Raw genomic sequence first — 23,210 nt, 5'->3', positions numbered from 1 at the left:
CCTTCCTTCCATCAGTCCTTCCTTCCCCCACTCCCACCCACCTTCCTTCCCTCCCTCCCTTGGTCCCTTCCTTCCTTTCTTTCTTTCTTTCTTTCTTTCTTTCTTTCTTTCTTTCTTTCTTTCTTTCTTTCTTTCTTTCTTTCTTTCTTTCTTTCTTTCTTTCTTTCTTTCTTTCTTTCTTTCTTTCTTTCTTTCTTTCTTTCTTTCTTTCTTTCTTTCTTTCTTTCTTTCTTTCTTTCTTTCTTTCTTTCTTTCTTTCTTTCTTTCTTTCTTTCTTTCTTTCTTTCTTTCTTTCCACAAGAGCTGTAATTGACAGGAGATGGCATTTTTTTAAAAAGCCAATGCCACAGAATGGACAATTTCCCCACTGGGTTTGTCACTTCGGCTCAGCGGTTGGTTCGGTGGCCAGCCATGCCCAGCGATGGTTGATGGACTGATTCCAGTTAGGGATGACGGCTGGTAAACAGCGCAAGAGATGCTTAGATAATCCTGAATTTCTTAGAAACACAGCCCCGTCCAAGGTGGTGTTTATTTCTTTTAAATAACACTTAAAGGCCAGGAACAAGCCGTAGGCAGCTTGTAAGTCAGACCCGTTGCGTTAATGATTAATTATTTTTTTTTAAAAAAAATAGCTAGAACAAAGCCAGCTCTGAAAATAGCTTTGCCAAGTTATTTATAACCCCTTACGTCTTTCTTGGCTCTTGCGATTGTTGTCTGGGAAAGTTTCTGACGAAATTCTCACGTTGCCAACTCAAGTTGTGATCAGCTGATGCTCAGGAGAGAGAAAACAATTGCTCCAATTTGATTTAATTGCCTGCAGAGAAGAATTGGCTTGTTTTTTTTTTGTTTTTTTTCTCCTTTGCCCACATTTCCCTTTGCCTGGAATTGAGTAAACTTTGTTCTCTGTTGAAAACAAATTCTCAGAAAGACGGGACTCCAAACAACACAGATAAAAAAGGGGGAGGGTGGGGGGGGGAAGAGAAAAAAAAGAATTACACTTAGACTCTGCCTTTCTTGTTCAGCCCTTGTCTGCAAATTATAATGGATTTCTTTCAAGCCTTTGTACCTGCAGGTCATCCTCGACTTAACGACCACAAACGGAGGCCCAGATTTTTTTTTTTGCTGCTAGGTGAATTTTGCCCCATTTTACAACCGTTCTTGCTGGAGCTCTTCAGCGAATCGCTGCAGTTGTTAAATTAGTTTAACGCGGTTGTTAAGTGAGCTCGGCTTCCCCAGTGACTTGGCTCGTCAGAAGTTGGCAAGCGCTGAACACGTGACCCCAGCACGTTGTGACCGTCGTAATCTATCTATCTATCTATCTATCTATCTATCTATCTATCTATCTATCTATCTATCTATCTATCTATCTATCTATCTATCTATCTATCTATCTATCTATCTATCTATCTATCTATCTATCTATCTATTAATTCTATTTATATCCTGCCCTTCTCCGAAGACTCAGGGCGGCTTACAAGCTTAGCAGTAGCCTTCAATTCTATGTAAGGGGACGCGGTGGCTCAGTGGGTTAGGATGCTGAGCTTGTCGATCAGAAGGTCGGCAGTTTGGCGGGTCGAATCCCGAGTGCCGCGTAACAGAGTGAGCGCCTGTTACTCGTCCCAGCTTCTGCCAACCTAGCAGTTCGAAAGCACGTAAAAATGCAAGTAGAAAAATAGGGACCACTCCGGTGGGAAGGTAACAGCGTTCCGTGCGCCTTTGGCGTCTAGTCATGCCGGCCACATGACCACGGAGACGTCCTCGGACAAGCGCTGGCTCTTCGGCTTTGAAACGGAGATGAGCACCGGCCCCTAGAGTTGAAAACGACTAGCACACATGTGCGGGGGAACCTTTACCTTTACCTCAATTCTATGTATATGCCTGCTTATTAGGGCTTTCACACACACACCCAAGCGGCATTATTACAAAGTCAGCTTAATTGCCCCCAACAATCTGGGTCCTCATTTTACCTACCTGAGAAGGATGGAAGGCTGAGTCAACCTTGAGCCTGGTGGGACTCGAACCTGCACTAATTGCAGGCAGCTGGTGTTACTTAAGGAGGCATCAGCCCACTGCTCCACCAGTTGCCAAGCGTCCGAAATTCTGGCCACGGGGACGCTAACACAGTCCTAACTTTGAAAAACGGTCGCTTGAGTCCCTTATTTCAGTGCTGTTACAACTTTCAATGGTCACTAAATGAACTAACCAAGTAGAGAAGCATCCTAGAACTAAGGAGAAATCTCCTGACCGTTAGAACAATTAACCAGTGGAACCACCTGCCTCCAGAAGCGGTGAATGCTCCAACACTGGAGGTTTTTAAGAAGAGACTGGACAGCCATTTGCCTGAAATGGGATAGGGCAGGGGTGTCAAACTCAATTTCATTGAGGGCTGCATCAGCATTGCGGTTGCCCTCAGGGGGCCGGGTGGGCGTGGCCTACTGGGTGGGCGTGGCCAGCTCTACATCGTTGGCATCAAGGGTGCCTATGGGGGCCTGGGCAGGAGTGGGACAGATCTGAGGGTCTCCGGCAGAAGGAGGGTCTCTGGGCGAGGGCCAAGGCAGTGGGGGCCGTTCCCCTCACTGTTTCCAGGATGGCTTCGCGGGCCGGATGAAACCTCTTTGCGGGCCGGATGCGGCCCGCGGGCCTTGTGTTTGACATGTCTGGTATAGGGTTTCCTGCCTGAGCAGGGGGTTGGACTAGATGACCTCCCTTCCAACTTTATCATCATCATTATCATCATCGTCATCTATTGTAAGTTGAGGATTGCTTGTATACGTGTGGCTGAATTTTCATTAAATTACTGAGCCATAGCAGGGGTCCTCAACCCCCTGGGCCGTGGCCCACAACCGGGCCGCACAAGCAGCTGGGTGGCACACACGGGCCGGCGTGCACACACAGCGCGACTTGCACAAGTGGCAGGCCGGTTCCCCTCTTCCCCCCTCCCCCTCCCCCCGGCCAGGCCACCTAGCCATAAAGGATAGGGACCACTGAGCAATCAAAAAAAGGAATCTTAATAATATTTCCTGAACATTTTCCCTTTGCTGCCTTAGCACAAAGGTCCCTAACCTTTTGGGCACCAGGGACCGGTTCTGTGGAAAGAGGTTTTTCCGTGGACCGGAGGGTGCATGGTTTTCTATGCTGCCTGTATCTCGTGGACGGGGCTTTGCTTGTTTGCGCGGACCGGTTGCTGGCGTGGCATGGCCTGGTACCGGTCCATGGACCAGGACTTGCGGATCCCTGCCTTAGCAGACAGCATCCTCTGATAACTCAACTGAAGGCAGGGGAAGAAGCAACGGATGGAAACTCGTCAAGGAGAGAAGCAACCTAGAACTAAGGAGAAACTTCCTGACAGTGAGAACAATTGATCAGTGGAACTCCTTGCCTCCAGAAGCGGTGAACGCTCCAACACTGGAAGTTTTTAAGAAGTGACTGGACAGCCATTTGTCTGAAATGGTATAGAGCAGGGGTGTCCAACTGCCGGCCCATGGGCCGGACACGTCATCTGGAAGCTGCGCCCACCCCACCCCATTTCCGGCAATGGCAAAACCGTCCCAATATGTTGCATGACGTCGCGAGTTTGACATGTCTGGTATAGAGATTCCTGCCTGAGCAGGGGGTTGGACTAGATGACCTCCAAGGTCCCTACCAACTTTCTTTTGTTGTTGTTATTACTAAATGGGGCAAGATTCTCTTTTAACCACTGTTTCGCTGAGCAACCGAAATCTTGGCCTCGACGGCGGTCGTACCTCAAAGACTTTAAAATAAGTTGGGGAGGCCGGATCGTAGCAGCCCTCTGCCGATCTTTGGAAGCCGCAGGGGAAACCTTGGCACAATCTGGAGCCGCAAGGCCACGGGGTGGAGGGGAAGTTAATCAGTAAGATAAGAAATGTTTAGGGCAGCCCTTGAAAGCAGCCGCTGGGTTGGTTCTCGCAAGCTCATCACACACGCACGGGACGCTCTGTTCTCGTCCCAAGGGAAAAGACCGCCCGTAATTTTCCCGGCACGGATTGTTTTCAGACCGTTCCGTCTGGATTGCGGAACACCCTGTTCCTTCTGCCTGAGGATGCCCACAATCTTTCCACCCAGGGGTTTCAAGTGCTCCAGGTGGCCGACGTGCTCTCCGCTCTTTGCTTTGAGAAAACACACACACACACACACACACACACACACACACACACACACACAAACTTTGGCTTAAGCTTTGTTAATCATCCCCACTGGCCTGATCAGCAATTTGCTGTGGAAAAATACAAAAGGATTTTTTTTATATAATGGGAGGATTACAGGAGGCATGTGGTGACCATCCGCCCCCTAATCTTTTGACATACACGCACACACACACACACACACACACACACACAAACCCACCCTCTTTTTCCTGTGAAGTTCCAAGGAACTTTTTATCAATAAAAGGATGTCCTATTGTCCCACTTGGAAGGTTAGAGGTGACGCCCTCTGCTTGCTTGAAGGATGGCACTTTGGGGGAAGGCGTTTCAACTGCCAAGCGGCGCGTTTATTTCCAGCAGGAGACCAACAAACCGTGCACACATACCCCCCCCCCCCAAACGCACACACCCCGCCACCATCCCCACACGAGAGTGTTTGCGTATCCTTTTGGACAGCCCCAACAAAAAGCGTTACCCAGCTATAGATTGCGGGTGCATTTATTTATTTATTTTATTTTAATTCCATTTATATCCTGCCCTCCGAAGACTCAGGGCGGCTTACAAGCTTAGCAGTAGCCTTCATTCTACGCATATGACTGCTTATTAGGGCTTTCGCCCCCCCCCCTCGAAGCAACACAGCTGACTGTCCTTTTTAAAAGTTTTAAGAGCAGAAGTCATTAAGAGCCTGTTAGGGGTCCCGGCGGGATGGGGTTGGGGGTGGAGGCTGCTGGTTCTGAGAGTATTAATTGGGGTTTTAATTGGATTTTAATTGGGGTTTTATATTTATTCAAGGTCTAAATGGAATCATTTTAACTGTTCTTAATTTTTGTAATTGTATTGTTATTTTAAAAACCTTGTGAACCGCCCTGAGTCCCACGGGAGAAGGGCGGTATATAAGTCTAATAAAGATAAAGATAATGTTGGAAGGGACCGTGGAGGTCATCTAGTCCAACCCTCTGCTCACGCAGGAAACCCTATACCATTTCAGACAAACGGCTGTCCAGCCTCTTCTTAAAAAACCTCCAGTGTTGGAGCATTCACAACTTCTGGAGACAAGTAGTTCCACTGGTTAATTGTTCTGTCAGGAATTTCTCCTTAATTCCAGGTTGCTTTTCTCCTTGATTGGTTTCCTTCCTTCCTGAATCATAGAATCCTAGGGTTGGAAGGGACCTTGGAGGTCATCTAGTCCAACCCCCTGTTCAGGAAACCCTGCACCATTTCAGACAAATGACTATCCAGTCTCTTCTTAAAAACTTCCAGTGTTGGAGCATTCACAGCTTCTGGAGGCAAGTAGTTCCACTGGTTAATTGTTCTCACTGTCAGGAAATTTCTCCTTAATTCCAGGTTGCTTCTCTCCTTGATTGGTTTCCTTCCTTCCTGAATCATAGAATCCTAAGGTTGGAAGGGACCTTGGAGGTCATCTAGTCCAACCCCCTGCTCATGCAGGAGACCCTATACCATTTCGGACAAATGGCTCTCCAGTCTCTTCTTAAAAACTTCAAGCGTTGGAGCATTCATTGCTTCTGGAGGCAGGTTGTTCCACTGGCTAATTGTTCTGACTGTCAGGAAATTCCTCCTTAGTTCCAGGTTGCTTCTCTCCTTGATTGGTTTCCTTCCTTCCTGAATCATCGAATCCTAGGGTTGGAAGGGACCTTGGAGGTCATCAAGTCCAACCCCCTGCTCAGGCAATGAACCCTCTGCCATTTCAGACAAATGGCTGTCAAGTCTCTTCTTAATACCTTCCAGTGTTGGAGCATTCACCGCTTCTGGAGGGCAGGTTGTTCCACTGGCTAATTGTTCTCACTGTCAGGAAATTTCTCCTCAATTCCAGGTTGCTTCTCTCTTTGGTTCGTTTCCCTCCGTTGCTTCTCGTCTCGCGTGCTCCAGGATGCGTCGCCTTATGCTAAAACCCTCGTCAGACTCAGACTGCAATCCCGAATGCTCTCTTGATCGATTTGATTCCCCTTCAGCTGCTCGGAAGGGCAGAGAGTCCTCCGGGAGGAGAATTGATAGGCCTCCCCTTCTCAAAGGGAGGAAAACGGCCTTGGCAAGAAAGCTGCCTCTGCGCCAGTTCGCCCTTAGTGAAATTCAGGGCAGCCAGCAGGTGACTCTTGGTCCATCGAAATGAAATCGCCATAGTGCAGATAGTCCTCGGCTTACAGCGGTGGTGGCACAATGGTTAGAAGGCAGTAGGGCCTGCCCGTTCAATGCTGACCGGCCCAAGGTTGACTCATCCTTCCATCTTTCCAAGGTGGGTAAAATGAGGGCCCAGATTGTTGGGGGGGGGCAAATAGGCTGATTCTGTAAACCGCTCAGAGAGGGCTATAAAGCACTGTGAAGCGGTATATAAATCTTTTAAGTGCTAATATTTGCAGAGGGAAGGAAAAAAAGAAGCCTTGGTTGTCACAGTGGTTATAATGCAGCATTGCAGGCTGACTCTGCCCTGCTCGGGCAGGAAACCCTATACCATTTCAGACAAATGGCTGTCCAGTCTCTTCTTAAAAACCTCCAGTGTTGGAGCATTCACAACTTCTGGAGGCAAGTTGTTCCACTGATTAATTGTTCTCGCTGTCAGGACGTTTCTCCTTATTTCCAGGTTGCTTCTCCTTGGTTAATTCCCATCCGTTGCTTCTTGTCCTGCCTTCAGGCCCTTTGGAAAATAGCTTGACTCCCTCTTCTTTGGGGCAGCCCCTCAAATTTTGGAACACTGCTATCATGTCCCCCCTGGTCCTTGTCTTCATTTAACTAGACATACCCAATTCCAGCAACCCTTCCTTGTATGTTTTAGCCTCCAGTCCCCTGATCCTCTTTGTTGTTCTTCTCTGCCCTCTTTCCATAGTCTCAACATCTTTTTTACATCGTGGCGACCAAAACTGGATGCCATGTTTCAAGTGTGGCCTTACCAAGGCGTTGTAAAGTGGTATTAACACTTCACGTGATCTTGATTCTCTCCCTCTGTTAATGCAGCCTAGCACTGTGTTGGCTCTTTTGGCAGCTGCAGCACACGGCTGGCTCGTCTTTAAGTGATTGTCCACTAGGACTCCAAGCTCCTATCGTGGTTACTACAATTATAACATACATTGTAATCAGTACGATGTAGGACCTTTTTCCAGAGCACAATACCATAGTCTCTCAAGACGGAAGGATGCCAATGATGAATCAGTACAGTACAGTTTTGCTGTTAATTTTAAATTCACTGGATTCTAAAGAACTGGTTAGGCCTCAATGTTCACTTTGAAATGATTTGAGGGTGGCTGTTGACCATGGCAGTGAGCATGTGGGTGTGTGACCAGCATCCTAGCGCCGTGTTGGCTTTTTTGGCAGCTGCAGCACACAGCTGGCTCCTATTTAAGGGATTGTCCACTAGGACTCCGAGATCCCTCTCCCAGTTGCTACTATTGAGCAAGGTACCCCCTATCCCATACCTGTCCCATTTGGTTTTTCTTGCCTAAATGTAGAAGTTGGGGGGTCGCCCCATCTGACAATGGCTCCTATTAGAAAACATTGATGTCATAAACAGAAACCTCTCCAGTCTTCTCTGGATGCGTTGGGTTGGCATCTCCCTACCAGCTGGGAAGTGACAGTCACAAGACACCAGAAGAGATTCCAGCTGTGCAAAAAAGGTCACTCAGGGTCCTTGGCCAGTCACTGAGCGAAGTCAAAGGGGTTGGGCCTGCCTCCTTTCAAAATCCCAGGCTACTTTTTCTGTTCCAAACCGCGTTGTCTCTGCCTTTGGAAACATTTTTGTTTGGCTAAACCTTGTGTGAATGCCACTCTAGCCCCAAATGGGCTTTGATTGTAAAGACCATTCCGAACTCAAAATTGTGGTGGCTTTCTCTTTTCTCTTACAGAAGCTTTCTTCAGTCACCCGTTCCTGGATCAAGTTTCGACGGTCAAAAAATGTAAGCCGAAATGTCCTTTTGGGCTTTCCGTAAGGCCTGTAGGAGGGGAGGCTAAATCTCTTTGGCAGATTCGCCTGTTTTCATCTTGTGCGGTTCTTTTAATTATCAAGACCCATTGCCGTGGGTTAACAGCTGGGTTGTTTGTTTATTACAGGGGTAGTCCTCAACTTACGACCCCAGTTGAGCCCCAGCCACTGTCTTTTGCTAAGCAAGAGAGTGGTTCGAGGAGCTTTGCCCCACTTTACGACTCGCCGCCCTTGTTAAGCGAATCGCCGCAGTGGTTCATTTAGTAGCCCAGCCGTTTTAGTGGATCTGGCTTCCCCCTTGACTTTGTTTGTTGTCACGAGAGTCACAAAAGTCGATCACGTGACCCCGGGACACTGCCACCGTCATAAACACGAGTCACTTGCCGAGCGTCTGGATTAGCTTCGGGTGACCCTGGGGATTCTGCAACGGTTGTAAGTGTGGAAAACGGTCATCGGTCACTTTTTGCGGTGCCGTTGTAACTTCACGAGGTCAATAAACAAAACTGTTGTAAGTTGAGGACTATTTGTGTCCGAGGGGCGCGTGCCTGGCGCAGGCACGGCAGCACAAGTGTGGCAGGGCTGCTGCTGGGTGGACGCGCGAGTGGCTGGTAGGCCATGAGCGCAGAAGGGCTGGGGGAAAGTGCAGAAGGAGGGGTGACCTGCCCAAACAACCCACGAGCTTTCCCACCGTCTTCCCCACTGACTCCGCAGCAGGGAAGGTCAACAAAACAAGTGCATCACGTCAGCAAAGGACTCTGCAACCGTCACGAGTGCAAGCCGATTCCCACGTGCCCCGATCATGACCGCGGGGCCGCTGGGATGGCTGGAACTTCGAGGTCGTAAGTCCCCCTTATCCGGTGCTGTCGTAACTTTGAACAGCCACTGAACGAGCAGTTGTTAACCTGTCTCGTTTTATCTTCTTCGGTGAGGGCGAACGTTCGTTCTCCGAGCTTCTGGGTTGGTCTCCGAATGTTTCGTGACCAGGTTTCTTCAGTCGGTGGAGATTCTCCATCCTCCAGGTCAAGATTGTCCCAAAGGTGCTTATTTTTCCCCCAGGAGGCAACTGGACTTTCTTGTCTTCCTTTGAAGGCCTTTCGCTTCCCATCCCAGAAGCTTCTTCAGCTCTGACTGGATGGTGGCAGATGGAAGGATTTACACTCCTTGTAGACAGCTGGTCATTTGCCTCCTTTTAGAGAGTCGTTGAGGCCACCTGGAGGTTTACCCCTGCGTTCTTGGGGTCACCTGAGTGGTGCAAATGGGTGGGGAGCCATCTTGGAACTGTGGACTGTGCTGTAGACAGGACACAGATGATGTTGTATCCCCCCCCTCCTCCTGTTGAGAGAGGGCTGTTCAGTTTTGACACCGATGGCCTCTTTTGTCATAGGCCTGTGGTGGCAAACCTAAGGCACAGGTGGCACGCAGAGCGCTCGCTGTGGGCACGCGCGCCGTCGCTCCAGTCCTGGGCCTTCAGCTGGGTTTTATAAAACCTTTTTGTTTTAGGACTCCGCCGCCATGTGCCCAAAAAAAAAAAGTTCATTCAATTTCAACTTCTCGCAAGGAAAAAAAAGATCTCGCATAGTTGGAATTGATGGATTGAACTTTTTAGTCCCTCCCCCAGTCTGCCGTTACCACCGCGGCCACGCCCACCCAATGGGCCACGCCCACCCAGCACCCGACGATACACAAGGGGGTTTTGGGTTGCGGTTTGGGGCACTCGGTCTCTAAAAGGTTCGCCGTCACTGTCCTAGGCTCACACAAAAGCATCCTGTGGCCACACACACCTTTGCACCACTCAGGTGACCCCGAGGACACAGACAGACCTCCAAGTGGCCTCAACGCCTCTCTAAAAGAAGGCGAACGACCGGCTGTCCGCAAGGAGTATAAATCCTTCCGTTTCCCCCACTGTACCGGCAGAGCCGAAGAAGCTTCTAGGATGGGAAGCGAAACGTCTTCCAAAGGAAAACAAGAAAGTCCAGTTGCCTCTTGGGGAAAAAAACCCCACTTTTGGGACAAGTCGTCTTCACTATTTGCACACACTGTACCGGGGTGGGGTGGGGGGGGGTGGTCTCCAAACCTGGCAACCTTAAGACTTCCGGAGTTCTGAAGAGGACAAAAGGAGTTTGCCAACAAAAAAAAAGGGGGGGGTTCGGGGATAGAAATGACATACTGTGCCCCTTCCTCCCAAACCTCTGAAAGAATTAGAGTATCGGTACTTGGGCCGGTCTGGTCCGAACCAAAAATGAGAACGTTCCCTTTCTAATCCTGAAACATGCTTTGCCTATCCCTGTTCTGCGAGTCGAAGATCCAAAAGTCTTTAAAAAGTTGCCATCTTTGGGGAACCCCAGTCTAGACTGCAAGATAGCACACTAAAAAGCAGAGACATCACCCTGTCAACAAAAGTGCGTATAGTCAAGGCTATGGTCTTCCCAGTTGCAATGTATGGCAGTGAAAGTTGGACCATAAGAAAGGCTGAGCGCCAAAGAATTGAGGCCTTTGAACTCTGGTGCCGGAGAAGACTCCTGCGAGTTCCTTGGACTGCAAGGCGATCAAACCGGTCAGTCCTAGAGGAGATCAACCCTGACTGCTCTTTAGAAGGCCAGATCCTGAAGCTAAAACTCAAATACTTTGGCCACCTAATGAGAAGAAGGAAGGACTCACTGGAGAAGAGCCTAATGGTGGGAAAGGTTGAGGGCAAGAGAAGAAGGGGACGACAGAGAACGAGTTGGTTGGATGGAGTCACTGAAGCAGTAGGCGTGAGCGTAAATGGACTCCAGAAGATGGTAGAGGACAGGAAGGCCTGGAGGAACGTTGTCCATGGGGTTGGGAGGGGTCGGACACGACTTTGCAACTAACAACAACAAAGTCTAGACAGCCCATATCCCAGAGGGCATGCACCTGCCCAGGTAACCTACAGTTGTGCATTATTTGCAGCCTACCTGTCCGTGGTGACATCTCTTGTCTTTTTTTGTGTGTCTTTTTTTCCTCCTTCCTCCATTCAGCTTGTCCTGTTCCTGTTCCAGCACCGGCAGGCTCCGTCTCCGGAGGATCCTGTGGTAGCTCCCCCTCCTGCCGGTTTGCTTCTCCTCCGGTAAGTTCTGCTCAGATTTGGAAAATTGATTCTCTGTATTTCTGGGGGTGGGGAGAGGCAGATGGATGGGCCTTTTCTGGGCATCAGAGTGTGTCCCCTCCACTGATTGATTGTTCTCCTTAATTCTAGGCTGGATCTGTCTTGATGAAGCTTCCATCTTTAATTCCCCCCAGCACTGTCTTAGGCCTAGGAAATTTACCAGTGTAGTAGGCTGTATTGGTTTTATCATCTTTGTTTACCTTCTCATCTTTCTTAATATCTTCTTCTATCCTTACGATTTATCACTTGTTGTTTGTATCTTAATGATTAATGATTGTAACAGGGATTTTATGATCTATGGCCTGTTGTCTGAAATGGCATAGGGTTTCCTGCCTGAGCAGGGGGTTGGACTAGATGACCTCCAAGGTCCTTTCCAACTCTGTTGGTGGTGGTGTTATTGCTTGTTGTTGCTTGTGTGTACACTGAGAATTTATTCACTAGAGGCAAATTCCTTGTGTGTGTCCAATCACACTTGGCCAATAAAGAATATTCTATTCTACTCCACTCCACTCCACTCCACTCCACTCCACTCCACTCCACTCCACTCCACTTTCTATTCCATTCCATCTATTCTATTCTATTCTATTCTATTCTATTCTATTCTATTCTATTCTATTCTATTCTATTCTATTCTATTCTATTCTATTCTATTCTATTCTATTCTATTCTATTCTATTATTCTATTCCATTCTGTTCCATTCTGTTCTATTCTGTTCTATTCTGTTCTATTCTATTCTATTCTATTCTATTCTATTCTATTCTATTCTATTCTATTCTATTCTATTCTATTCTATTCTATTCTATTCTATTCTATTATTCTATTTTATTCTATTCCATTCTATTCTATGCTATTCTATTCTATTCTATTCCATTCCATTCCATATATTCTATTCTATTCTATTCTATTCTATTCTATTCTATTCTATTCTATTCTATTCTATTCTATTCTATTCTATTCTATTCTATTCTATTCTATTCCATTCCATTCCATTCCATTCCATTCCATATATTCTATTCTATTCTATTCTATTCTATTCCATTCCATTCCATTCCATTCCATTCCATTCCATTCTATTCTATTCTATTCTATTCTATTCTATTATTCTATTCCATTCTATTCTATGCTATTCTATTCTATTCCATTCCATCTATTCTATTCTATTCTATTCTATTCTATTCTATTCTATTCTATTCTATTCTATTCTATTCTATTCTATTCTATTCTATTCTATTCTGTTTTTCATTCTTTCTGTTCTATTCTATTCTATTCTATTCTATTCTGTTTTTCATTCTTTCTGTTCTATTCTATTCTATTCTATTGTATTGTATTCTATTGTATCGTATTCTATTCTATTCTATTCTATTCTATTCTATTCTATTCTATTCTATTCTATTCTATTCTATTATTCTATTCCATTCTATTCCATTCTATTCCATTCTATTCTATTCTATTCTATTCTATTCTATTCTATTCTATTCTATTCTATTCTATTCTATTCTATTCTATTCTATTCTATTCTATTCTATTCTATTCTATTCTATTCTATTCCATTCCATTCCATTCCATTCCATTCCATTCCATTCCATTCCATTCCACCCAACCCAACTCGTTCCTTCTTGTCCTGCCTTCAGGCGCTTTGGAGAATAGCTTGACTCCCTCTTCTTTGTGGCAGCCCCTGAGATATTAGAACACTGCTATCATGTCACCCCTTCTCCTTTTTTTCATTAAACTAGACAGGCCCAATTCCAGCAACTGTTGCTTGTATGTTTTACCCTCCAGTCCCCGATCATCTTTGTTGCTCTTCTCTGCACTCTTTCCAGAGTCTCAACATCTTTTTTGTATCGTGATACAGAGGTGCAGCCAGTTCTGTGTGTCTCGTGGTAGAACACGACATTACAACCCTTCTTCACAAATTGCCATGGGTACCCGGTTTTTTTCAGGGTCCAGTTCAATGTCGTGTTGACTTTCAAAGCTCCCCATGGCCAGTAAGTTTCATCCACCCATCCTGCCAGAACTGACAAGAGAGGACATGTTATGGGTTCCATCATCTTGGGAGCTACATTTGGCAGGCTCTAAGTCAGGGGTCTTCCAACTTGGCCCTTTTATGACTGGTGGACTTCGACTCCCAGAATGCCTCAGCCAGGATGCTTTGACAGGGGTCTTCACACTTGGCCCTTTTAGGACTCGTGGCCTTCAACTCCCAGAATTCCTCAACCAGCGTGCACACTGGCTGAGGAATTCTGAGAGTCAAAGTCCACAAGTAGGGGTCTTCCAACTTGGCCCTTAGATGACTTGTGGACTTCAATTCCCAGAATTCCTCAGCCAGCATGCCTGGCTGAGGAATTCTGGGAGTCAAAGTCCACAAGTCATCAAAGGGCCAAGTTGAAAGACCCCTGCTCTAGGTAGTGGGTCTTTTCTGGAGTAACATCCATGTTGTGGCATCTTCTCTCTCTCCAGAGGTCACGTTGGCCTAATGACCTCTGAGCCTCCGAAAGTCCCCTTAAGATCCTGTTAGGCCCTAATAGTTTTGTTCTTATTAACATCCCTTTGTCTGCTTTTTTTCTTTGTTCTCACTTTATTTTTATAGTTTTGTAGTGAGATGGGCAGCTACATCAATGGAATGGAATGGAATGGAATGGAATGGAATGGAATGGAATGGAATGGAATGGAATGGAATGGAATGGAATGGAATGGAATGGAATGGAATGGAATGGAATGGAATAGAATAGAATAGAATAGAATAGAGCTGGAAGGGACCTTGGAGGTTGTCTAGTCCAGCCCCCTGCTGAAGCAGGAGAACCTATACCAGTGATATCAAACTGCCGGCCCACGGGCCAGATTCATCACATCGAAACTGCACCCACCCCATTGCTGGCAACAGGGGAAAAGTTGCGATATGTCGCGTGTCATCATATGATGTCGCGAATTTGACATGCCTGACCTATACCATCTCAGACAAGTGACTGTCTAGCCTCTTCTTAAAAACGTCCAGTGATGGAGCACCCACGATTTCTGGTGGCAAGCTGTTCCAGTGGTTGATTGTCCTCACTGTCAGGAAGTTTCTCCTTAGTTCCAGGTTGCTTCTCTCTTTGGTTAGTTTCCAACCAGTGTCTCCTGCCCTCTGGTGCTTTGGAGAATAACGTGACCCCCTCCTCTTCTTTGTGGCAGCCCCTCAGATACTGGAACGCTGCTATCATGTCCCCCTTATTTCTTCTTTTCTTTAGACTGGCCAAACCCAAGTCCCGTAGCTGTTCTTCGTCTGTTTTAGTCTCCAGGCCTTTGTTGCTCTTCCTTGATTTTTTTCCAAATTCTCAACGTCTTTTTTGTGATAAGGTGACCAAACCTGGCTGCAGTATTTGGACCCAACAACCTTTCACTTGTGAACTTGTAACGGGAAGAGTGACTGCTCAGCAAACAGGATGTGTTTTGCTTGTGGAATATTCAGGTCAAACAAGCAATGTAGGAGAGGCCCTGAATCGTAGCCGGAAACTGCGTTTGCACCCAAGCTTGTCCAATCTTATCATTGGTCAAAAGTAAAAATGCTTTGGTTTCATGATTTTTTTTCCCCCCAGACGTTCAAAGTCTTCATTTCTTCCTTCCAACACAGTTTTTAGTTCCCATGAGTAATTTGAAAATGTAAAGTGGTATCGGAGGTGAATTCTATGTGGGAGTCAGATTCGTCCAATGGTTAAGGCGCCAGGCTAGAAAACTGGAGAAAGCGAGTTGTAATCACACCTTAGGCAGGAAATCTGGCTGGGTGACTTTGAGCCAATCACCAGGAGACGGGGAGTTCTAGTCCCGTCCTTAGGCATGAAAGCTGGGTGACTTTGGGCCAATCACCAGGAGACTGGGAGTTCTAGTTTCGCCTTAGCCATGAAAGCTGGCTGGGTGACTTTAAGCCAATCACCAGAAGACTGGGAGTTCTAGTCCCGTCCTTAGGCATGAAAGCTGGGTGACTTTGGGCCAATCACCAGGAGACTGGGAGTTCTAGTCCCGTCCTTAGGCATCAAAGCTGGGTGACTTTGGGCCAATCACCAGGAGACTGGGAGTTCTAGTTTCGCCTTAGCCATGAAAGTTGGCTGGGTGATTGGGCCAATCTCCAGGAGACTGGGAGTTCTAGTTTCGCCTTAGCCATGAAAGCTGGCTGGGTGTATTTGGGCCAATCACCAGGAGACTGGGAGTTCTAGTCCCGTCCTTAGCCATGAAACGCAGCTGGTTGACTTTGGGCCAATCACTAGGAGACTGAGTTCTAGTCCCATCCTTAGGCATGAAAGCTGGCTGGGTGACTTTGGGCCAATCACCAGGGGACTGGAAATTCTAGTTTTGCCTTAGCCATGAAAGATGGCTGGGTGACTTTGGGCCAGTCGCCAGGAGACTGGGAGTTCTAGTCCCGCCTTAGCCATGAAAACTGGCCAATCACCAGGAGACAGTGACTTTGAAAAAAAAAAGGTTGGGGTGGGGTGGTGGAAATGACATACTGTACACCTTCCTCTCAAATTAGTGGATCAGCACTGGACCGGTATGGTCCAAAACAAAATGCCAACATTCCCATTCTCATCCTGACACATGCTTTGCCTATCCCTAGCATGCGGTCATGACTTTGAACAGTGGTTACAATGTTTGTTTCTTCGGATAAAACACAGGTTTTAAAATTCCGAGAGCTCGTACACTTTTGCAGCAGTTCTTGCTGGGAACATTATATTCCTTGCAGCTTTCAAAACAAGGAAGTATTAAACCAGCACCAGTTTTACCAGTTCTAGTCCCGCCTTAGGCACGAAAGCCAATTGAATGACTTTGGGCCGGTCACCAGGAGACAGTGGCTTCTGGTCCCATCTTAGGCATGGAAGCCATCCGGCTGACTTTGGGCCCGTCACCCGGAGACGGTGAGTTCTAGTCCCGTCATGCACAAAGGCCGATTGAGTGACTTTGGGCCAATCACCAGGAGACGGTGAGTTCTAGTCCCGTCTTGAGCATGAAAGCCAGCTGGGGGAATTTGGGACAGTCACCAGGAGACTGTGAGTTCTAGTCCTTTGTTAGGCATGAAAGCCAACTGAGTGACCTAGGGCCAATCACCAGGAGACAGTGAGTTCTGGTCCCGCCTTAGGCATGAAAGCCAGCTGAGTGACTTTGGGACAATCGCTGGGAGACGGTGAGTTCTAGTCCCGTCTTGAGCATGAAAACCAGCTGGGGGACTTTGGGACAATCATCAGGAGACGGTGAGTTCTAGTCTTGCCGTAGACATGGCACCGGGCTGGGTGACCTTGGACCAATTCCCCTCCCCCTCCCCCCTTCAGTCTGACCCACCTCAAAGGGTTGTTATTGGGAGGAAAATAGGAGGAGGACGAACGTGTTGGATATGGGTTATTTGTAAAAAATAATAAAGGCAGGATACGAACGAGAGCTAAAGTGAAGTGATCTCGGGGGGGTGTGTGCAAAACATGAGCCGGCAGGGATGAGAGACTGAAAAAAAATGTGTTCTTTACCTCTGCCATCCAAAGCAGCCTTTTTTCCCCCCAAATACTCTCCCTGTTTCGTTTTATTCTCAAATTTTGAGAACCCGGGAGTGTGCACAAGGCACCCTTGGGTTTTAAACAGAGTTGAGCAATAACGTTAGCGAGTTGAAGAAAGAACAGAGCTTTCGTGATATCTGCTCCTGGGGTGGTTTTGGGGGAAACTGCTAGTCAGAAAGATTGGAAAGGAAACGTTTTCCGAGGCGCTGACTTTGAGATTGTGCAATGTGTACAGTGGAGAGAGGGGAAAAAAACCACGAAAGGAAGTTAAAATGCCCCTTTCTGGCTTTTTTTTTTGGCCGTGGTGTGTGTCGTGGTTCTGACAGATGAAACTCTTCAAAAGAACTTCCAGGCATTGTTTACCTTAAAAGAATCTTTTATTCGAGAAACAAAAGTATCGGCACGTAAAAATGCAAGTAGGAAAATAGGGACCACTATGGTGGGAAGGTAACAGCGTTCCGTGCGCCTTTGGCATCCAGTCATGCCGGCCACATGACCACAGAGACGTCCTCGGACAAGCGCTGGCTCTTTGGCTTTGAAAGGGAGATGAGCACCGGCCCCCAGAGTTGGAAACGACTAGCACGCATGTGCGGGGGAACCTTTACGTTTACCTTTACCTAGTTGAAACCAAAAAGTAAATTCCCCTCCCCTGGATACAAAGCATCAAAGCGCAATTCCCTCCTCCAATTAACAGTCATAAATCACATTCCCCAATCAGCTTGAAGCGCTGGGCTTTCTCCCCAGCCGGCCAAAACTCTTACCAGCTCTGGGCCCAATGACCTTGGGTTCCCAGGGCTGAGTTATTGCTATGACTAGCTGGACTCTCATCCACATTCCCCCCACCCAGCATCAACGAACTTGTAAAAGCCATAGAGAAAAGATGGCTGCATTTCCCTCTGTTGTGAAAGCAAGAACATCCGATGTTAGCAGCGTTGACACGTGGTTGCTGAGCAGATCTCTGTGGTTGTCCAGTGAGTCACGTCGTTAAGCGAGTCTGGCTTCCTTTGTTGACGATGTTTGATAGTCGGAAGCCTGCTGGGAAGATTGCAAATAACTTTTATCAGATGATCCTGGGACACTATAACTCTGATAAATCCATGCTGGTTGCCTGAGCAGCCCAGTTTTGATCATGTGACCATGGGGATGCTGCAGTGGGTCAGCAGTCTGAGGATGAGTTGTAAGTCAATCAATCAGAATAGAGTTGGAAAGGGACCTTGGAGGTCTTCTAGTCCAACCCCCTGCTCAGGCAGGAGATCTTATACTAAGTGGCACAAATGGTGGTCCAGTCTTTTGTTGAAAACCTTCCATGATGGAGCCCCCACACCTTCTGGAGGCAAGCTGTTCCACAGATTAACTATTCTCACTGTCAGGAAATTTCTCCTTAGTTCCAGGTTGCTTCTCTTCTTGATTAGTTTCCATACGTTGCTTCTTCTCCTGCCTTCAGGTGCTTTGGAGAATAGCTTGACTGCCTCTTCTTCGGGGCAGCCCCTCAAATCCTGGAATATTGCTGTCATGTCACCCCTTTCCTCTACACTGGGTATAATCCTGCAGCCGTTCATACGTTTTTGTCTCCAGGTCCTTAATCGTCTTAGTTCAGGGGTCTTCCAACTTGGCCCTTTGATGACTTGTGGACTTCAACTCCCAGAATTCCTCAGCCAGGCACGCTGGCTGAGGAATTCTGGGAGTCGAAGTCCACAAGTCATGAAAGGGCCAAGTTGGAAGACCCCTGTCTTAAAGCATCCTGGCTGAGGAATTCTGGGAGTTGAACTCCACAAGTCATGAAAGGGCCAAGTTGGAAGACCCCTGTCTTAAAGCATCCTGGCTGAGGAATTCTGGGAGTTGAACTCCACAAGTCATGAAAGGGCCAAGTTGGGAGACCCCTACCTTAGAGCCTGCCAAATGTAGCTCCCAAGATGATGGAACCCATAACATGTCCTCTCTGTCAGTTCTGGTAGGATGGGTGGCTGAAATAACTTACTGGCCATAAGGAGCTTTGAAAGTCAACACCAACACCTTGCTGGTTGAGGAATTCTGGGAGTTGAAGTCCACGAGTCCTAAAAGGGCCAAGTTGGAATACCCCTGTCTTAAAGCATGCTGGCTGAGGAATTCTGGGCGTTGAAGTCCACCAGACGATCAAAGGGCCAAGTTGGAAGAGCCCTGCTTGTGGACTTCAATGCCCAGAATTCCTCAGGCAGGCATGCTGGCTGAGGAATTTTGGGAGTTGAAATCCACGAGTCCTAAAAGGGCCAAGTTGGAAGACCCCTGTCGTAAAGCATTCTGACTGAGGAATTCTGGGCGTTGAAGTCCACAAGTCCCGTGTCTTAGTTGCTCTTCTCTGTACTTTTTCCAAAGTCTCTACATGGCTGTCTGGGGAATTCTGGGAGATGGAAGTCCAGGGGCCTTGCCCGTTGCCAAGGTTTGGACCCCGTTGCTCTAGGAAGGTAACAGGTGGACGTTCCCCCCACCTGCCTTTGCAAGCCTGTTGCCTCTGACTCCTCCATCATCTTCTCCAGTCCCTTCCAGATATGCAGCACATCCAAGAAGACAACCTGTCCTCTCCTCCCCTGGGGCCTCCGAATTACCTTCAGGTATCCAAAGATTCTGCCAGCACCAGCAGCAGGAATTCCTCCTGCGACACAGACGACTTCGTCCTGGTCCCGCACAACATCTCCTCCGATCAGTCGTGTAAGTTTCTCTCTTTGACGGGTCTCCGGGTGCTTCTCGGTGTCTCCCTGCCGACTCTTCAACCGTCTGCCGCTTGCGAAGGGTGGCGGTGTGGGACGGCGCGTTTTTTTTTGTAGCGGGTTTAATTTGCGTTCTTGTAACTTGGCGCCAATCTTTCCTTCTTGAAATCCGGGCGGCGTTCCCTTTGCGTCCTGGGAACAATCTGGGTGCAAAAATTAGGCCCGGAACAAATAATAATAATAATAATAAATAATAATAATAATAATAATAATAATAATATAATGGACGTGGTGGCTCAGTGGGTTAGGACGCTGAGCTTGTCGATCAGAAGGTCGGCAGTTTGGCGAGTCGAATCCCGAGTGCCGCGTAACAGAGTGAGCGCCTGTTACTCGTCCCAGCTTCTGCCAACCTAGCAGTTCGAAAGCATGTAAAAATGCAAGTAGAAAAATAGGGACCACTACGGTGGGAAGGTAACAGCGCTCCGTGCGCCTTTGGCGTCTAGTCACGCCGGCCACATGACCACGGAGACGTCCTCGGACAAGCGCTGGCTCTTCGGCTTTGAAACGGAGATGAGCACCGGCCCCTAGAGTTGGAAACGACTAGCACGCATGTGCGGGGGAACCTTTACCTGAATAATAATAATAATAATAATAATAAATAATAATAATAATAAAATAATAATAATAATAAAATAATAATAATAATAATAATAATAATAATAATAATAATAATAATAATAATAATAATAATAATAATAATACCGCCTTTTGCAATTGACTGATGGCGAATTTGTCAATGCCAATGGTGTCCAATTGGTCCTCCGGTTGTTTTGGGATTGCAAGTAATAGGCTCCTTGGGTGCAATCCCAAAACATCTGGAGCACCACTTGGGCACCCTCATCGGCACAGACATATTCGCCATTAGTCAATTGCAAAAGGCGTCCTCGGACAAGCGCCGGCTCTTCGGCTTTGAAACGGAGATGAGCACCGGCCCCTAGAGTCGGAAACGACTAGCACGCACGTGCGGGGGAACCTTTACCTTTACCTTTAATAATAATAATAATAATAATAATAATCCTTTATTGTCAAAGTACAACATGTGTACATTGAGATTAGCTGAGCCTCTCCCCGTGCTCCCTCCCCACAACACACAGTGACAACAAACCCTCCATCCTACCACACCATGTAAAAGGGTTTTGAGAAGTTTTATGTCCAAGCTTTTATCTCTCTCTTTTTTTTTCTTCTCCTCCATTTATCGGAGCACCTGTGTTTGCACAGTTATCTCAGATTCCTGGGAATCAAAAAAAAAAAACATGTTTTGTTTTCTGTCTGAGAGAGTTCCTCGCCTTCTTTTAACCCTTTCCTTTTTCTGAAGACTTGATGGAGACCAGAGCAGGTTTGTAGAGAATTGCAGCTGGGAAGCATGTTTGGGATCCAAGCTAGGTGTGGCTTCCAGTGCTTTATTGCAGGCGGTGAGGGGAGAATAAAAAAAAAACGACCGAAAGGCTTCCTTTGTTCTACAGGCGGTTCTCACTTAACGGCCCTGATTTAGACAATCAAGTCCCATCTGATGACCTTTTTGGGGAACTGCCATGGCTGGCACAAAAACATCTAACAATTCCCCTTCTTGCCAGCCAATGACAGGGACCGGTGACTGTATGTGAGCCGCTTGTGTACCAAGGGAGCCTGTGGCGCCAACCGTCTCTTTTTTCCCTACAGACGATCTGCCCCTGGCAACCGCCGGCCAGAGAGCCTCGAGCGAGTTCCTGATCTGCGGAGGGTAAGTGACATAGCTGCTGGGTGTGTGTGCGTGGGTGTGTGTCATTCTTTTTTTTTGGGGGGGGGAGTGTTACCTTTTTTTTTTCTCCTGACGGCCCCCAAAGTTAACCGAAGCCTGAAATAGCCTTTAGAATCGCTTCCCTTCTTTCTTTCTTTCTTTTTTTTTAATCGTCGGTGTCCCCTTTGACAGATGGAGTCGGTTAACTGTTTCGGGAAAGCGCGGGCAATTTTTCAGAGCCCCACACCACCACCCCGCCCCCAAACACCTCTGCTAGTAGTCTTTCTGGTTCAGCAAACAGATGTGTGTGTGTGTGTGTTTACCTTGCCCCCACCTGTACTTCAGTTATCCTATCTGCCGCATTTAATGATGATGATGATGTTGGAAGGGACCTTGGAGGTCATCTAGTCCAAGCCCCTGCTCAGGCAGGAAACCTTATCCCATTTCAGACAAATGGCTCTTCTTTAAAAACTTCCAGTGTTGGCAGCTTCTGGAGGCAGGTTGATAATAATAATAATAATAATAATAATAATAATAATAATAATAATAATAATAATAATAATAATAATAATAATAATAATAATAATAATAATAATAATAATAATTTAATAATAATAATTTTATTTATATACCGCCCTTCTCCCGAAGGACTCAGGGCGGTGAACAGGGCAAGCATAAAAAAAAATACAGAATATATAATAATAATAATAATAATAATAATAATAATAATAATAATAATAATAATAATAATAATAATAATAATAGGTTGGAAGGGACCTTGGAGGTCATCTAGTCCAAGCCCCTGCTCAGGCAGGAAACCTTATCCCATTTCAGACAAATGGCTGTCCGGTCTCTTCTTTAAAAACTTCCAGTGTTGGAGCATTCACCGCTTCTGGAGGCAGGTTGTTAATAATAATAATAAACTTGGAAGGGACTTTGGAGGCCTTCTAGTCTGACCCCCTGCTCAGGCTGGAAACCCTGGAAGTTTTTAAGAAGAGACCGGACAGCCATTTGTCTGAAATGGGATAGGGTTTCCTGCCTGAGCAGGGGGTCAGACTAGAAGACCTCCAAGGACCCTTCCAACTTTACTAACAACCTGACTGCAGAAGTTGTAGGTTTTTAAGAAGAGACTGGAATCACGTGACCCCGGGATGCTGCCACCGTTGTAAACCCAGCCCCTTGATCCTGTCGCCGTGGGGATCCTGCGACGGTTGTAAGTGCGAGGACCATCCTGTCACTTTTTCCAGTGCCACTGCAACTTCGGCCAGCCGCGAAATGATCACAGTTCATCCTCGACTTACGGCAGTGCATTTAGCGACCGTTCGGGTTTACAACGGCACCGAAACACGCGACCACTCAACGGGCCATTCTTCACGCTTGCGACCGTTGCAGCATCCCCTGGGTCAAAATTGAGAAGCTGGGCAACTGACTCGTATTTACGACGGTTGCAGCGTCCTGGGGTGGGGGACAAACCTTCTGACAAGCAAAGTTGGGATGGGGTGGGCGGCAACTGGATTCCCTTAACAACTTTCTAAGTTGACAGCCGCAGGGATTCCCTTCACAACAGTGGCAAGAAGGGCCGCAAAACGGGGCCAGGCTCACTTTGACGAGTGTCTCGCTTAGCAGTGGGAACGCTGGGCTCCTTTACGGGCATAAGTTTGAGGACCACCAACCCACACCCACCCCCCGTAGCTGTGAGTCGAGGACTGCCCCACGCTTACCATTTTCTTCTGGAAATGACCTCCAAGGCCCCTTCCAACTATAATAATAATAATAATAATAATGATGATGATGATGATGATGATGAAGAAGAAGAAGAAGAAGAAGAAGAAGAAGAAGAAGAAGAAGAAGAAGAAGAAGAAGTTGGAAGGGACCTTGGAGGTCATCTAGTCCAACCCCCTGCTCAGGCAGGAAACCCTATACCATTTCAGACAAATGGCTTTCCAGCCTCTTCTTAACTTCCAGTGTTGGAGCATTCACAGCTTATGGAGGCAGGTTGTTAATAATTATAATACAGTTG

The 23,210-nt window shown here is 47.1% G+C and overlaps 1 protein-coding gene across 2 annotated transcripts in view; it reads left to right on the top strand.

Moving 5' to 3' along the window:
• ULK2 (unc-51 like autophagy activating kinase 2) overlaps positions 1 to 23,210 on the top strand; it is a 130,510-nt gene that overhangs the window by 65,348 nt on the left and 41,952 nt on the right. For both annotated transcript variants that reach the window (XM_081346675.1, XM_081346676.1), the window contains 4 exons: positions 8,015 to 8,065; positions 11,091 to 11,179; positions 19,243 to 19,414; positions 21,133 to 21,193. In XM_081346675.1, the coding sequence (XP_081202801.1) occupies positions 8,015 to 8,065; positions 11,091 to 11,179; positions 19,243 to 19,414; positions 21,133 to 21,193 (373 nt within the window). The remainder of the gene's footprint in view (positions 1 to 8,014; positions 8,066 to 11,090; positions 11,180 to 19,242; positions 19,415 to 21,132; positions 21,194 to 23,210) is intronic.

The sequence above is a fragment of the Vipera berus genome (genome assembly GCF_964194415.1).
Source record: "Vipera berus genome assembly, chromosome: 1".
NCBI lineage: Eukaryota > Metazoa > Chordata > Lepidosauria > Squamata > Viperidae > Vipera > Vipera berus.
The sequence above is the reverse complement of the archived record's forward strand: the minus strand, read 5'-3'. Positions and strand labels throughout refer to the sequence as shown.